This window comes from Dermacentor andersoni, chromosome 4 (assembly GCF_023375885.2).
Source record: "Dermacentor andersoni chromosome 4, qqDerAnde1_hic_scaffold, whole genome shotgun sequence".
Classification (NCBI taxonomy): Eukaryota; Metazoa; Arthropoda; class Arachnida; order Ixodida; family Ixodidae; genus Dermacentor; species Dermacentor andersoni.
The window spans coordinates 74,104,089-74,121,535 of NC_092817.1; the positions used below are offsets into that span (position 1 = coordinate 74,104,089).

At 45.3% G+C, this 17,447-nt stretch overlaps 1 protein-coding gene across 3 annotated transcripts in view; it reads right to left on the reverse strand.

Moving 5' to 3' along the window:
• The window catches only part of LOC126536785 (cell adhesion molecule Dscam1-like), a 181,384-nt gene extending 164,574 nt beyond the window's left edge, over window positions 1–16,810 (reverse strand). For all 3 annotated transcript variants that reach the window (XR_011893865.1, XM_072287871.1, XM_055073933.2), the window contains exon 1: window positions 15,734–16,810. Coding sequence is in view for 2 of the 3 variants with exons in the window: in XM_072287871.1 (XP_072143972.1) it covers window positions 15,734–15,806 (73 nt within the window). In the remaining variant the exon portion in view is untranslated. The remainder of the gene's footprint in view (window positions 1–15,733) is intronic.
• Window positions 16,811–17,447: the final 637 nt, after the last annotated feature.

The window sequence follows — 17,447 nt, forward strand, 5'->3', positions numbered from 1 at the left end:
GCGCGTCCATATTTATAAAGAATTATTTAACTAAAGTGAAATGTAAGCTGTCCTATGAAAACCGACTAGTTGGTCATTGTGCAAGTATCGTTCCAAGTTACAAGAGATGATTTCTCAGGGTAGTAAGTTCGAAGCGCAACTGCTGCATCTTTTGGGCATACAGGGGAGCAGTCGAGCAACACGTGAGCTATGTCCACCCAAGCATATGACACACCCAAGGAAAAATCGGCGAGACAAGGTTCCACACTTGACGGTATCGTCACATATACACCAAATTTCCGTCCAGGGTCTACGGCAGGCAAAATTGATCTTTCAAACTGTTCATTGTACCATGCCGCAGATTATCTTCTGAGCAGTATTTTACCACTCGTGCGCAAAACATGCTCCGACAAACTGTTCGACGGCAAAGGGCCCCTTGTAGGGTAAACCCTGCTGAATTCCTAGAAGTTACCGATGAAACTTCGGCGGAAGTCTCGGAGGTGACAAGTACTCTAAAAAGCCTAGTCTCCCTACTTTTATTCCACGTTTTTTAGCCGCTGCCTGCGATAGTCGCAGGAAAATGCAGTTTCTTTTCGTGTGCCTGCGTTCTTCCACTGCCAAAAGTTTAGCATTACGTCTTAACATCATCTGTAAATGAAAAGCAGTCGAATAGGCGCGGCCAATTACAGCCATATACAAATGACATATCGCAATAGAGTTTGTGAGGGCAGCCTGTAGCGCCATTCATTTCCTGTAAACGTGGCAAAATTTTGCATAACTTTCCGAATAGACAGACGTGCTAGTTAAACAAGATGATCATATTTGCATTGGACGTGCTGTCGTTGACATCAGTGTTCAGCCTGAAGCGAGGTGTGAAGCGTCGTACATCGCGAGTGCATGCGGGGTAGCAAAGCTTTCATAGAAGCCCACACGTTGAAAACATGGCAGTTCATCAGCCGTGCATCAGGCTTGGCGCCTGTGCGCGACGAGCGACCATTTCCGAAGGAACATAACGAAAAGTGACGCTATATCCATTAAAAATGAGGTGTGGTCATTTTTGTGGGAAAAGCCGTGCAGTTCATTTTGTTGGTCTGCGAATATGGCAGTATTATCAAATGCCCTGCCAGTCGACTAGATGGGTGTTTCGGACTTTTAGCGCGGGAAGCAATGAGGCGAAACGCCAGCTGTATGGTTGTCGCCATCGTAACCATGGAAATAACAACGTTTTTTTGTGTGGACCGAATAAAGTATTGGGTGTTGAGTGCTGGTGGCCATCGTCGGACGTTAGATTTGCCCGCCCGATGCCAAAGACCCAGTCACATTTCATCATCAACAACAGCCAATGATCCCCTGTCTCCATATCCTCTCCCGCACATGCGCTTCAGCTCCGTTCTTCTAGCCTCCTCCTCCTTACTCAGGTTACCCTCTTCAGTTTTTGTCCTCTCCTGTTAAGCTGCGAGAGTGACATCTATCTAACATTCCAGAGTATGCGAAGCGTACAGACCACATATAGACAAGGAAAGCTTTCGCAAAGAAAAAAAAAGAACAGGTGATCAGTCAGAAGCAGGCATGGAAACTGTTGCACACATTCGGCTTTGGTAAGAACACCACTTTTCCCTTTCTATAAATACTGTAGATGACGACAGTCTTCAATTTCTGAAAGAACCCGGTCTCCTCTAAGCTGCTACGTATAAGGGCTTTTCGAGAGGTGGAATCCTCGGCCTCACATTGCTGAACGCTGGCTAAAGCTCTGTCTCCAAACCTGATAGCGCTCGGCTCGGGAGGCACCCACTGTGCTTGTTAAAACGCCGAAGTAGTGAACAACTATATCAGCATTTTGTGTAACGGCGCTTAGTTGGCATGAATTGGATGCTTGCTTTGCGCTTGCTGCAAAGCGCTTCGGAATTGGATTTCATTCGAATGAGTGATGTGACAATCTCTCGCCCCCAGGTTCCCTGGATCCATGAGCTAAATTTTTCCCAACGTGCGATTGATAACGCAAGTTCGTAGATACTGACAGAGGACCGGAGATTGCGTGAGCGGACGGCAAAGTTCGTTCACTAAAGACAAATTTTCGTTGCTGGCGCATAGTTGTGAACTGCGCCCTCGCAGCGGTCACGAGAGGTGGAAAGACGGGAGTCTTTGCAAAAGTTTTTATACAGTCAAACTGTCAGAATAATAGAATACCAATGTTGGGATTTCTCTCAATTTTTTTTTCAAGAAAACATGGACAATGAATTTCCATGAACTTTTTCGACCCGTAGCCAAAGGCTAGTAATAGGTCCAATACTGAAGGGCTAAAATTCAGCAAGGAGGCTTAAGATTTCTCATGTGTTTCAATGGGAAAGCAATTGTAGTGGCTTTGGTGAAAATTTTTCGATTGATATTTTCGACATCGACTGAAGAGCAAGGGACGCGAGGAAAGCAACGCGCTCGTTTTATACACTCGTGGCGTGGCTCCACCACCTCCCCATTGGCTGCGCCATTACGTGCCCGCGCTAGGCCAGATGATTAGTCAGCCGGATGGCTGCGACATGACGTGTACAATGACGCACGCAATAGGCACAGTAAGCCAGAACCGTGGAGCTGCCGTGGCGTCGGAAAAACGTGCTCATCTCGCATCTCGGAGACCCGGTTTCTATTTCCATCCGGATCAAAATGTACAATTTTTTTCAGAGCCATTAATTTATTTTGTTCACAGGAACGTCTCTGAGAAATTTGGCGTCAATCCGAGCCCTTTTACGTTTTTTTACTCTGCGCCGTCGTCCATCTTTGGTACCATTGCTCGGTCGCGCCACCGACGATGACGCCGGATTATCGCGTAATGGATCATTTCACTTTCGCATCATTAAAGCATACAAGTATAGGTTTCAAACTTGAATTAAGAGCCTGATAACAATAGACAAATTTTACAAGATTTATCTTGCATAAATAAATTAATAAAGAAAACAACATCGAAGCAATAAGAAAAACAAACACTGAACTATGAAACATTGTACACTGATACACAACAGGTGGACCAACATTGTAGCTTGAAATTCTCGTTAGCTTATCAGATAATAGAAATCTTCTTTCAGCGAAAGGAAAAAAGAAGAATTATAGATATCTGAAGGTAATAATGTTGGGAAAGTAAATGTGAAGAAAATGTCATCATAACAGAATTAAGAATAAGAAATATTTTTTGCAATGATATTGAAGTTATGGGCTTCTTCTATTCTTAGTGGCAAAGAGTTCCATACTTTAGCACCAATTACTTGTATTTGTCGGTCTCCAAATGTCTTAAAGTTAAAGTTAAAAGTTAAAGTTAAACGAGAATACATTTCTAATGACACGCAATGTCGTCCGGTCCAGGGGACGCAGGGAGAAGACGTTTATGTTTCACTATACTGTTAGTAACCAGAACCGTGTTTAGTTGAGATAATGGATAAAATGGCAGCAACAACACCTTTTTGAATAGCGCTTTGCTGTGATGAATTATCTCAGAATGGAGTTATTATGCTCATAGCCCTTTTCCGAATTTTAGGTACCGGCTGCAAACTGGACTCAGTCTGGTTAACCTCCCTGCCTTTCCGTCTTCCCTTCTCTCTCTCTCTCTCTCTCTCTCTTAGGTAGCGGCTGAAGGGATTCTGTATGCCCGTTCACTTGATTCAGTAAAGTGTGCTAAATCACTATGTTAAAAATTAATAAAAATAAATTCGTGAAATTTATAGTGAAGAAACCATGATCTGAATATGAGGCACGCAGCAGTGGGGGACTACGCATTCATTTTGACCCCCTGAGGTTATTGAACGTGTACTTAATAAATCTAAGTACACGGGTGTTATTGCATTTCGCCCCCATCGAAATGCGGCCGCCGTGACCGGGATTTGATCCAGCTACCTCGTGTTTAGCAGCACAACACCTAAGACACTAAGCAACTACGGTGCGAGCCATGCTTAATCCAAGCAAACTACCTCCATTTACTAAAAGGATGTTGTACTGTGGCTTTACCTCAACATACCGACTTCTACGGCGGTGCACCTTTTACATTGCTATAGTACAATGTGGTTAATTTTCGAATATATCGGTGCTAATTGCGCCCGTACCATTCGTTTTACTTACTCTGCGAGTGATTCTTGCTTCTTATGGGGAAACCCTGGTACCGGCTTCCAGATATTATAGCCTCGTGCGAGCCCTCCTTAATCCAAACAAACTCGCTCAATTTACCAAAAGCGTTCTATACAGCGGCTTTATCTCAACCTGCCTACATCTACGGCGATGCACCGTTTACAGGGCTATAGTACATTGTGTTGTTTTTTAGTATATCGGTACTGATTGCACCCGTACCATTCATTTTACCTAATCGGCTAGCAAATCTGCCTTTATGTGGAAAGCCTAGAGCCGCCTTCCAGACATTGTTGCCTCGCGCGAGCTGTGCTTACTCCAAGTGAATTGGCTACATTTGCCACAAGTGTCCTGTAAGGACGCTTTGTCTCAATATACATTTGTCTACGGCAGTGCACCCTTTCCAGAAGCATAATTCAAAGTGGGTAATTTTTGATTATATTGACACTAATTGCGCGCGTAGCATACATTTTACCTACTCTGCGAGCACTTCTCGCTTCTTGTAGCAAACCCTGAAGCCACCTTTCAGAAATCACTGCCTCGCTCGATTGCTGTTTAATACACTCAAATTCGCTGCATTTCCCTAACGGGTGCTGCACGGCTGCTTTGTGTCAAAATACCTCCATCAACGGCGGTGCACCCTTTACAGGAGTGCAATACAATGTAGTTAATTTTAGGTCATATTGACGCTTATTGCTCCCGTAGCATTGGTTTAACCTACTCGGCGAGTGGTTCTCGCTTCTTGTAGGCAAACCCTGAAGCCGGCCTGCAGATATTATTGCTTTGCGCGAGCCCCGCTTAATCTATGTGAACTCGCTCGATTCCGCAAAAGGATGTTGTACAGCAGCTTTGTCTCAACACACCATAAACTACGGCGGTGCACCCTTTACAGGACTATAGTAGACTGATTAATTTTCGGTCATTTTGACGCTAATTGCGCCCGTAGCGTTGATTTTACCGACTCTACGAGTGATTCTCGCTTCTTGTGGGGAAATCCTGAAGCCACCTTTCAGAAACCATTACCTCGCTCGAGCTCTGCTTAATCCAAGCAAACTCGCTCCATTTACCATAAGGGTGCTTTAGATCGGCTTTGTCTCAACATACTTATATCTACGGTGGTGCACCATTTACAGGAGTATCGTACAATGTGTTTAATTCTCGAGTATATTGGCACTAATTGCGTGCGCAGCATACATTTTACCTACTCTTCGAGAGATCCTCGTCTTTGTAGGAAACCCTAAAGCCACCTTCCAGACACTGTTGGTTCGCGCGAACCGTGCTTACTCCAAAGGAACTGGCTCCGTTTCCCAACAGTGGGCTGTAGGGCCGCTTTGTCTCAACATACCTTCTTCTATGACAGTAGACGCTTTACAGGGCTGTAATAAAATGTGCATAATTTTCAAGTATATCGGCACTAATCGGGCTCGTACCATTCCTTTTACCTACTATGCGAGTGATTCTCGCTTCTTGTGGGAACCCCTGAGGCCGCCTTCCAGACAATATTGCCTGACGCGAGCCTTGCTTAATCCAAGAAAACTCGCTCCATTTCCGAATAGGATACTGTACAGCGGCTTTGTTTCAAGATACCTTCTTCTACGGCGGTGCACTCCTTACAGGGCTATAGTACAATGCGGTACGTTTGAACATTGTATAGCTGCATAAGTCTCTTTAACAGTAGATCCCGATAAGTTCTTCGACTATAAGACCTGCTTATATATACTACACACATGTATTATTTCTGTATTTTTACCAAAAAATAAATTCTGAAATTCTCAAGTTCCTAAAATTTCTGAACATGTTCGAGTATATCGGTACTAACTGCACCACTACCATTTATTTTACCTTCTGTGCTAGTGATTCTCCCTTCTTGTGAAAAACCTTGAAGCCGCCTTCCAGACACTATTGCCTCACGTGAGCCATGCTTAATGCAAGCAAACTAGCTCCATTTACTAAAAGGATGATTTGTGGCGGCTTTATTTTAACATTCCTACGTCTACCGCGGTGCACCCTTTACAGGGTTATAGTACAATGAAGTTAATTTTCGAGTATAGTGACACTTATTGTGCCAGTCCAAATAATTTTACCTAGTCTGCTAGTGATTCTCGCTTCTTGTGTGAATCCATTAAGCCGTCTGCCAGACAATATTGCCTCACACGACCTCGGCTTAATCCAAGCAAACTCGCTCAATTTCCCAAAAGGATGCTTTACGATGGCTTTGTATCATCATCATCATCATCATCATCATCATCATCATCATCATCATGATCATCAACACCACCACCACCACCACCACCACCACCACCACCACCATCATCATCATCATCATCATCATCATCATCATCATCATCAGGCTGGTTACGCCCACTGCAGGGCAAGGCATCCCCCATACTTCTCCAACTACCCCAGTCATGTACTCATTGTGGCCATGGTTAGGTACGGGACCGTTTCCTGAGCCTACTTCGAGTTCCCCAGACCACATCGAATCGCACCACAGCTAATTAAGGAGCGCAGAAGCATGGATACCACATTCCTGAGGCACGGCACGTGCAAACAAGTTGGCGGACCCCACTTCGTGTGCCGCAGGTGGAGCTATTCACTGCTTGACTCTTCCCGAAAGTGAAGCGAGAGCCTGGCACTGTTGCGGGTAAAGTGGGTCCCGAAGCAAGACGGCTGTAATGCGCCGTGAAAACCTGGCGGTGTCGCCCCCATCCATCTATTGTGACGGCGCATTGCAAGTCAGCAAGGCAAGACCGCAGGGAGAAGCGACCCTCTCCGCCGGGTGTGACACCATCGCACGGGCGCCTACCATTGGCCGAAAATGACGACACCTGAGCGGGCTCGTCGATTGGCCGAAAATGGCGTCACCTGAGCGGGCTCTCCCATTGTCCGAACGTGACGTGTCTTCGAGACACCGAAGGGCTTAAAAGACACAGACAGGGAGCAGCAGAAGAGCATTGCTAGAGCATTCCTTCATTCATCTCTTTCGAGCTTCTTGCCACGGGCCGTAGCGTCCGAGTTGCTGCCGGCCCGTAATGACTCTAAGACTGTTAATTGACTCTCACTGTAAATAATGTAAATAAACCTCCCAAATTTTCATCCCGACGTCCTCCTCAACTGTTACACCATGTTGTCCCTGCAAACTTCTAAATCTCAACCGCCCACCTAACTTTCTGCCGCCCCCTGCTACGCTTCTCTTCCCTTGGAATCCTTGGCTTTGTCTCAATATACCTATATCTACTGTGATGCTCACTTTACTGGAGCATAATACAAAGTGGTTATTTTCGAGTACATTGGCACTAATTTTGGCCGTACCATTAATATTACCCACTCTGTGAGTGATTATAACTTTTTGTGGAAAACCCTGAAGCCGCCTGCGAGACACTATTTCCTCACGCGAGCCGTGCTTCGTGCAAATGAACTCGCTCCATTTCCCAAAAGGATATTGCACGGCTGCTTTGTCTCAGCATGCCTTCATCTACCATGGTGCGCCTTTTAGAGGGCTTTAGCACAGTGTGGTTAATTTTCGAGTATAATGACACTAATTGCGCCCGTATCACTCATTTTAACTACCCTGCGAACAATTCTCGATTCTTGGGGGAAACCTGAAGCCATTTTCCAGACCCTTTTGCTTCACGCGAGCCCTGCTTAATCCATGCTAGCTCGCTCCATTTCGCAAAAGGATGCTGTACGGCGGCTTTGTCTCATTATACCTTCTCCTACGGTGGTGCACCCTGTACAGGGCTTTAGTCGAATGCCGTTAATCTTCTAGTATATCGATGCTAATTGCGCCCGTTCCATTCATTTTACCTATACTCTGCGAGTGATTCTCGATTCTTGTGTGAAACCCTTAAGCCGTCTTCAAGACAGTACGCCTTGTGCGAGTCCTGCTTGGTCCGAGGGAACTCGCTCCATTTCCCAAAGAGATGCTGTACAACGGCTTTTTCTCAATGTACCTTTTTCTACGGCGGTGCACTCTTTACAGGGCTATATTACAATGTGGTTAATTTTCGAATCTGCCGGTACTAATTTCGCCAATACCATTGATATTACGTACTCTGGGAGGAATTCTCTCGTCTTGTGGGAAACTATGAAGCCACCTTTCAGAAACCATTGCGTCTCTGGAGCTCCGCTTTATCCAAGCAAAGTCGCTCCATTTACCAAAAGGGTGCTTTACAGCGGCTTTGTCTCAGCACGCCTATATTTACGGTGGTGCACCCTTTACAGCGCTAAAGTACAATGTGGGTAATTTTTGAGTATGGCGACACTAATTGCTCCCGTACCATTTATTTTACCTACTCTGCGGGTGGTGCTTGCTTCCTGTGGGAAACCTGAAGCCACCTTTCAGGAACCACTGCATCGCTCCAGCCCTGCTTTGTCCAGGCAAACTCGCTCCATTCACCAAAGGGTGCTGTGCGGCAGCCATCTCTCAACATACCTATATCTACAGCCGTCCGCCTTTTACAGGGCTGTAGCACAATGTGGTCAATTTTCGAATTTATCGTGGCTAACTGTGCCCGTTTCATTCATTTTACCTAATCTGTGAGTGATTCTCGCCTCTTGTGGGAAAACGTGAAGCAGGCTTCCAGACCTTATTGCCTGACGCGAGCGTTCCTTAATCCAAGTGAACTGGCTCCATTTTTAGAAGGCTGCGGTACAGCCGCCTTCTCTTATAATACCTTCATCTGCGGCTGTGCACCCTTTACAGGAGTATAATACAATGTGATTAATTTTCGAGTATAATGGCACTAATTGCTCCTGTGCCATTCATTTCACCTACTCAGTGAGTAGGTAAAAAACTTACTTTTTACATTCTCCTAGAGCAGCACGAGCCAACAAACTGCATCGAGCACTATACGTTATGCTACATGGCAACTTGCTGCTTATACAGAATAAATTTACGACTAGCATAGTGCATCCCAATAGCTGTGCAAATATCGGCAGTGTCTTCAGCTGTCGAATAATAATTTTTGATAGAGATTATAAGCTTTATTAAAAAAATTTTTGAGATGGCTGCCACCCAGTAATATAAGAACTCGCTATTAGTTCATGCAAAGTTTCCTACTTGGTTGACTGGTAGAATAACTTTAGTGCTAGCGAGAAAGTAATGTGAATCTCTAATAATGTATCAAAAATGTAATGGCTCTGAGACAAAAACGATAAACGAGAAATCCGCTTGAGCTTGATGACGTTAACACCAGTGAAAGTTAGCTTGCATGGTTGTCGTAGTCAAAGCCCTATTCCTGCTTTAAATCTTCACGCCCTTGTGACGTGGACCGGAACGCTAAATGACGCGAATCGATAAATAAACAACATCGTACGTCGAGCATTAAACGTTACGTGCTCTGATTTTGTGTTGCAGTCTGTTAAATCAGCGCGAAACGCCATCCGGTGTCCAATTCGGCTGGAAGCGAGCCCCTAAATAGCTGTGAATTCCGCGAGGGACGGAAGCCTAAATACCGGAGAGCCATGCGTCGTCGTTTCTGTGAACGCCAGCGGCCATCAATCTGGCGTCCTCAATTAGGCGTGCAATGCAGTTCGCTCGCAACTCATGGCATTATAGTTCCCGTGCCCGGGTGAGACGCGCTTCATTACCCTAAAGCGATCCCCCTTGTCGTCGTTGTTGCCGATAGAACATACGAAGATGCCATGGTTGCTGTGGACCATCAACAACACGAATGCAAAAAAAAAAAAAAGACGAAGACGGGAAAAAAGAATATTCTCTCATATGCTTTCTTTACTTTCTAGATCTATGCTCAAAAAGAAATAGGCGTGTCTCTTTCTGCGTTTTTTTGAAACTACAACCTGTGTGATTCTAAACGCTTCGAATGAACCAATGTATGACTTTAGGTAGAGATGCGCAAAAAATAGGGCTGCTGTGTTAGCATATCCCTGTAATTCCCAAACAATCTTGTGTCGAGGAAAATTCGAACAACTGGTTAACCTTTTATTTCTGTCCGTGAAGAACACATTGCATAGAGTAAATGTTATCGTATAGGAATCAATAATCAGTTGGTTTGCTGACTATAGGCCATGTATTATGCTATCCATGCGTATGTCACACTTTTGTGATATCAGACTTCGTGCAGCATACAAGATAAATTGAGCATTGCAGGTATATATATATATATATATATATATATATATATATATATATATATGCGTGTGTGTGTGTGTGTGAGTTAACCCGCCGTGGTTGCTCAGTGGCTATGGTGTTGGGCTGCTGAGTACGAGGTCGCGAGATCGAATCCCGGCCACGGCGGCCGCATTTCGATGGGGGCGAAATGCGAAAACACCCGTGTACTGAGATTTAGGTACACGTAATGAACCGCAGGTGGTCGAAATTTCCCGAGTCCCCCACTACGGCGTGCCTCATTATAAGAAAGTGGTTTTGGCACGTAAAACCCCATAATCTATCTATCTATCTATCTATCTATCTATATATATATATATATATATATATATATATATATATATATATATATATATATATATATATATATATATATATGAGTTACGCTGAACCATCAGGGTTTAATTTTAAGTTAAAATGCATTTAGACACCTTACATGTACATATACTTCTGCTTTATAGCTATTATGCGCATATCTCCGCTATCGAGTCGCACGAAGTCCAATCTACGAAAGAATACGCATAATGCGTGAGGAAATTTTAAAACAGCAATAGCAGCAGAGAAAGATAAGTTTTGCCTCAGTCAGCAGTTGGTGATATCTGCTACAGTAAAGAAGAGCCTTGCGTGTGGCTGATTACTGCTGACGTTTTCGCTTCGGCAACTCCATGACGTCATAACCGTTATCTCACCTTCGCACACAACAATTGCAGGGCACTAAAAACAGGAGCAGCACACTCGTGGTGGTGACGTCGTGGCTTTGGCGTTGTACTGCTAAGCCCGGGTAAGCGGAATCAAATCGAGGCCCCTGGTGCCACGTTTCGCAGGGGCGAAATGCAAAAACGCTCATGTACCGTGAAAAGGATGCATGGAAAGAACCCCATGCGGTCAAAATTAACGCGGGATCCACCACTACGACGTGCCTCGTAATGATATCATGCTTTTAGCACGTCAAATCCTAGAATTTTAATAACTTAGAATGGCAGCAGTGCGACCAACTCAGTGATTGCCGTGAAACGGAGGACATGCTAACCTGGCTCCGGAAGTAGATTGCAACGCAGGATTGCAAGGAAGAAAAAAAAAAAGGCGCGGGTCGTGGGGCAAACATTTCTTATGCTCTAGTCAACGCGCTCGAAGAAAGTGAGGCAGAAATTTCGCTCGTGGGCACTGATACATGCTATGGGAGAGAGCTTCTCCTACTGCTCGCTTCCGCTCGCCATCGCCTAAAAGCATTTCATGTGCTTGTGTTTCTGCTAATATCACACATTTCTTGAAACTTTCGTGCTGTGGAGCACGAGAAGACGCTTGGTGACTCCCACTGTATGGCAAAAGTTTTTAAAGCGGCATGAGAAGAGGCCCTGTAAAAAGTAATACACAAGAGATATAAAAAAAATTCGAAAATTTGTAGGATGCTTAAGCTTCACCGCTAAGAGTGGAATGCTATAGCATTCAAAGATCCCCGACTGCTTCTCAGGTTTCCCGGCAACTGGAGCGTATGTAACCGTAATATTTACTGGGAAATGCTTGCCGCGAACGCTATGCACGAAGGCGAGCTTTGTGGTGGAACCACGGCCTCTTGCATGGGCCGCGATACGGTGGAGGCGAGCGCCAGCTGGAATTATTGGAAGAAACTGGGCGCGCCGCTCCGTGGCCCCCATGACACCCATCGCGCCGCCGCGCGCAATATGGCGGACGCCGCGGCTGGTCTCTGAACGCCGCGGCCGGTTTGTGTTTATGAAGGAGTTTCTTTGAGTTTTAGCGTAACATAATTATGTTTCCTCGTATAGTCAAATTACAACCCGAGAGCTATGATGTCTGTAGGTTGTGCGAAAGCCGTAGTTTACGCTTTTTATACGTATTTTAGCTTGAGAAATTGAATTAATTCAGTCAATTCATTGCATAATGTGGAACGCCTGGGTATGTGTGGTTCAAAAATTGTTTTACCGATACGCCGTCCGACTCCGGACGCCGACGCGGGACGCCGATGCCATCGCCAGATTTTAGCGGCACGCGCACCTTAATGCTATCGCATTAAAATGCGAAGCCGGCTTCGTGTGCATCGCAGATGATAAAGAGGTTCAATACCTGTAGGGTAAAATAAACGAAAAAGCTTGCATTCAGCAACAGATGTTATTGTTACAGTGCGAGAAAAGAATTAAATAGACAAATGTACTTGAAAAGCGGAAAATAAAATGAATGGAACTGCGTCGTTTCATCGACGTGCACTTATTGCCAATAAATGTATCCGCGAAGTTAGATTTCAGGCAAGGGAAGTGAGCAAAAAGAAGCAGTGCGACGGCTCATCGGTTATGACAGTGAAGTAGAGCTTGAAATTACCATGATGCCCTGGCAGCCTATAAATATGTGGAAACGGCTCGCATTTTTGCAGAAGCCTTTTATGGTGTAAAATAGCAGGGGCCCAGCGTAGTATTTCAGCGTATGTCTAGTCAAACTAAGTTATGCGTCAGTTGGCCAAATCGACTCGCGACAATGGCCTCGAGCGAAGAAACTCATGATATGATCTTGTTGCGTAATCTGGACGTCGGCATAGTCTTAAGGCGCAATCTAGCCCGTTTTTCTGTGTAAAAAAATAGTTCAATAGGGACACAGGGAAATTAATCTCGGTAAATTGGATTGGCCTACGTAGAAATTTCAGTGTAACAGCGGTTCTTCGGCAGCACATGGACACACTAGTCCGTCGTTTTTGACCGTAACTGTCACGCACAAATAGCTTTCTCTACAGCATCAGCTGCGCCACTTCTCCTGAGCTCTGCGGTGGATATAAAACTAAGAAAAGGCAAGCAGGTGAATGTGAAAAAGGTCTTGAAATATTTTTAATTTGCGATAACACAGGTCATCTAACGACGTATCAGCTGTGCCTTCTATGTCTCCTACTACAAACTGGGCTCAAATAGAGCTGTCTGTTTGGATTTTTCAGCCTTTTTTGTACATGGAGGAAACCTCAGCTGAAGGTTAAGAGACCGTAAAGTGTATTCCGCATTCGTGTAACGCCGTGGGAAGAACCTAAATGTTGATTGAAGTCACCCACAGTGGCAGCCTTATCTTTACTGCTGCTACTTTTGTTATCACTTTTTGTGTGTAGAACAGAAAAAGATGAAGTGGCCGATGTTAGTTGCTAAAGAAGGTAAATTGTTGGGTTTTACGTGTCAGAACCATGCTATGATTATGAGGCACGTCGTAGTGTGGGACTCTGGATTAATTTTTACCATCTCGGGTTTTTTAACGTGCACGCGAGGCACGACACACGGGCGTTTTTGCATTTTTACCCCCCCCCCCCTCGCCCCTCCCCTCCATTGAAATGCGGCCGCTGCTGCCGTGATTTAAACCCCCGCCTTCGGACTAAGCAGTGTAATGGCATATCCACGACGCGACGACACCACCACGGCTGTTAGGTTTTTTGTACTCGCTCTCTCCAAGAGAATCTGTTGATCATAGAATAGAAAGTAGGTACGGAAACCTATCTTCATGCACTGCAATGAAGTAGAAATGCTGATTCGTTGCACTTCATTTATGAAGAGCTTTAACATGTTACGTGATTTTTCGCATGCCATACGTAGTTGTACAGGTATTTACAGGAATTTGTACGCTACTCCTAATTTTGCAGTTAATATTTTGTTGGTGGAGTTAAGCTAGCTTTTCGAGAAACCGACTATTATCGCTAATTTCATGTTTTATACGCCGACGTAGGCGATGATTGTACACTTTAGACATAAGAAAATATTTTCATTCAAGTGTTCTCTTCCGTGTTGGATAACCTTTACTTTCTGCGTCAATAAATTTTAGTCAATCTTTACCATAGAGTTAGCGATGGAAATAGGCATCGCACGTTCTTGAGTTCTTTGCTATATTTGCAGCCTCTCTAATGTCGGCGTAGTCAGTCATGGACAAAAAAATTGAAAATTATGTTCATTTGTCCTAATCGGACGCGTGTTTGGTGTGCATATAAAGTAGCACAGAGAAAGTAAGTGTGTACGGGGAAGCAAATTTATCCTTAAACATACACCTCTTAAATGAGGCACATGCCTATGTGTTGCAATAATAAATATAATAATAAATGGCAGCAATAATAATATTGTAATAAACTAAACATACACAAAAAAGCACATTTCGCTTACGCGATATATAAATGTCCGGACCTTTGGGATGACCTATGGTAGAACTGAACCTCTAGCTAAATCTATCCATATTAGCTATCATAGAGGCCCCGCTGGAGCAGGCAGTCAGGCAGGCGACAATCATTGGATGAACCTGATGTAATACTATACTGCGCTCAAGGCAAGAGCTCCCCTCGCCCTCCATCTTTGAAGTAGTACAAAAACTCCGAACATAAGATGCAAGAAATAAAAAATCGAGGCTTTTCGCATAAAACTTAGACTCGAAAGCCCTCGCGATGGCACATTCCGGTCTATTAAGTACACGGTGCTTCTAATGCGCGTGTACGTTAATGCACTTGAACCGCTAAACAGACGCCTCTTAATGCTGCCATTGGCAACTAGTGCTAGGAAGGCGCAAATAATAAGCAGCTTGGTGGTACACCAATGTTTGTTGTGACGCGGTTTCGTGGTAGCAGCTAGAGTGCTGTTTGAAAGATTTTGGTGCACAAATAATCATATTTTATTGCGCCTTTCTCGTATTTGTTTTCTTTTGTTGTTTAGTTGTTTGCACGTACGATGCACAACAGCACTTAGACAAGGCAGGATTTATCGGTTCAAAATGCTATGTGTAAAGGCAACCTTCCGAATAAAGTATAACTTGCTATCGCAAAAAAGAAATAAACTTCTGCGTGGTCACGAATCTCAGAGGCATACACAACACAGAAAAGGCTTGAGGCAAGAGGCTTCATGAATCATAGAAACCGCTCATTATGACTTGCTTTTGCAAGTACAAAAGCAATCACTATATTTTGATTGTGCCTTACTTTGTCTACTTGCGCCTCTACCTACACTTATAAAGGTTTGTGCTCGTGCATAGGCAGGCTACATTAAGCAGCCGACTCTGTGATCTATTTCTGTGTCAAGCACTTTAGTGGTGTTCTGATAATTTGCAGAAGTTGTCCTTATTGCAAAAAAGAAAGGGCAATAGGTGGATCTTTTGGTAAATTTCGCAAGTTGTGAAGTAGTCTCACATCATATCTTACGATATGTATCCTGAATAGAATATAAGTTTGCAAGAAAGCATGTATTGTTTTTATCTCATGATCATTACGGTCAAGCTATCGACTGCCAAATCTACACGACATGCTTGGAACATGTCAATAATCTTTCCTTTATTGTATTAAGTTTGTCGGGTTGGGGGGAGGGGGGAGTCTGCCACATTGCAGCATGCGTTCATGTAGCGGCTGTGTACTTCATGCGTTATACATACTTTTTTCAACTAACACAAGAAGCACAGAAAGTAGGATTTGGCGAGAGACCGCCTTGGCAATATACTTTTAAATTCGGCAATTCTCAAACTTGAAACATTAAAAACGCGATCTGCATGCTGTTGATATAAAAGCCTCACCTGACTCTAGGCCATTGAAGATGAGGAGCTTGGCTAGAATGAAGGCAGTCCAGGGTATCCTACCACACCCCATGATCTTAGTGTCAAGTAAAGTCCGGTGATGGACTGGTAATCCACCAGCAAGCGATGTTCAAGCAAAGTACCCAATCGTGTATTCTTCGCACAAAGCACTGGGAAAATATCTGCTATCGGGCGTCCCCACTGTCGCGGTAATATTTCCGCCACCAGGCGTTGGCTAGGTTCACGACGCCGTGTCTTTTTAGCGCACAGATAAAGCACTGAAAACGCAGTGAGAAGGCGTCCAGAGCACAGATACGTGAAATAAGAAAGGTTATGCTGGGGCTTGGCAGTGCTACGCTCAGTTAATAAAGTTGTCTAATTCGGAGATGGGGCACAAGCACAACCCAATATACTTAGAGCAGAAGAATTCGTTTCATGTCGGTAAATCCTTCACATGTAATTGATGGGGAAACAGCAAGAAGTGAGATGCAGCGCCGCCAGTGAACACACCGAGAACCTAAATTTTTTGGTCATAACGATGAACCATCGGATCCTCCTTCCAGCAAAGTCTATCGCCGAAAGGCAATCAAGCCGCTCAAGTGCCTGAAACCGGCAGTGTTGTCCCTCTTCGTGGCCTCTCGTTCATAGAGTTTCTTGTTTGGGCGATGTGTAATTGAAGTCTACATCCTCGGGCTCCGCACAGGCTAAAATAAACACGCATTACAAATAGCCCACAAAATCGACGTACCACAGAGCTCGGAACAACTGTCAGCACCGTGGTTACCACTCTCTTCCAGCGTCATTCATTCCCGAAACACTCACGCGCCAAGCACAACAGAGCGGCGTCCGCTGCGCCGCTCGCTCGTCACCAGAAATAACACGCACGTCGTTCGAGTTCCGCGATGAGAACGATACCGCACTGGCGGCAGTTTCCAGGCGTCACGCGGCTAACAAAAGTAGCGGCCGTGCGAACGGGAGACGGCCGCCCGCACACGCGTCACCGACGCACCACCAGCGCTGCCCGCACGCGCTTCTTGAATCGGCGCACGAACGACAGCCCGGCGCGCGGCTTCGTCGAAGCCCGACTCCGGCAGTGCAAGCCGCAAGCAGCGAGTCCCGCGCTTCGCGTCGCCGCGTGAGCGCCGCCCCCGTGCTGCGCAGCCTCCGAACACAAACTACGTGCGTTTGTGTGTGCGCGTGGGGAAAGGGGCGTTCGCGGCTCCCAGCAGCCGCATGCCCTCTCCCTAACTCCTTCAAAGCGACGACCTCTCGTCGTGCGCTCACCTTCCCGCCTTCCCCACGGCGTCGCGAGTAAAAGGGGAAGCGTAGCGAGACGTCGAGAGCGTCAGTCGCGGTATTCCCCTCTTCCCTGCTTTCTCCTCTCCTCGTCGTGCATTCGTGTTCAGGCATCGGCTTGAAACGGGAATGCGGAGGAAGCCCGCACGCCGCTCGCGTTTCTCACGCGCTCGCTGTTGCCTAATTGCGGAGTTGGCGCATGAGGTAGAACAAAACGGTGTGAGATGTTGCCCGATTCGTTGGCCTTATCGTTAAAGAAGGCTGGGGCTACAAGAGACATCGAAGTACAGGGCTTAAAATTACTTTCACCTATTTTAGTGCCTTTTACGTGAGCCGAAAGGTAGAGTTAGCGCTTATGTGTGCCCATCGTAACTTCTTTGTTGTTCTTTATCAAATGAACGTTCTTAGAGTTCTGGAT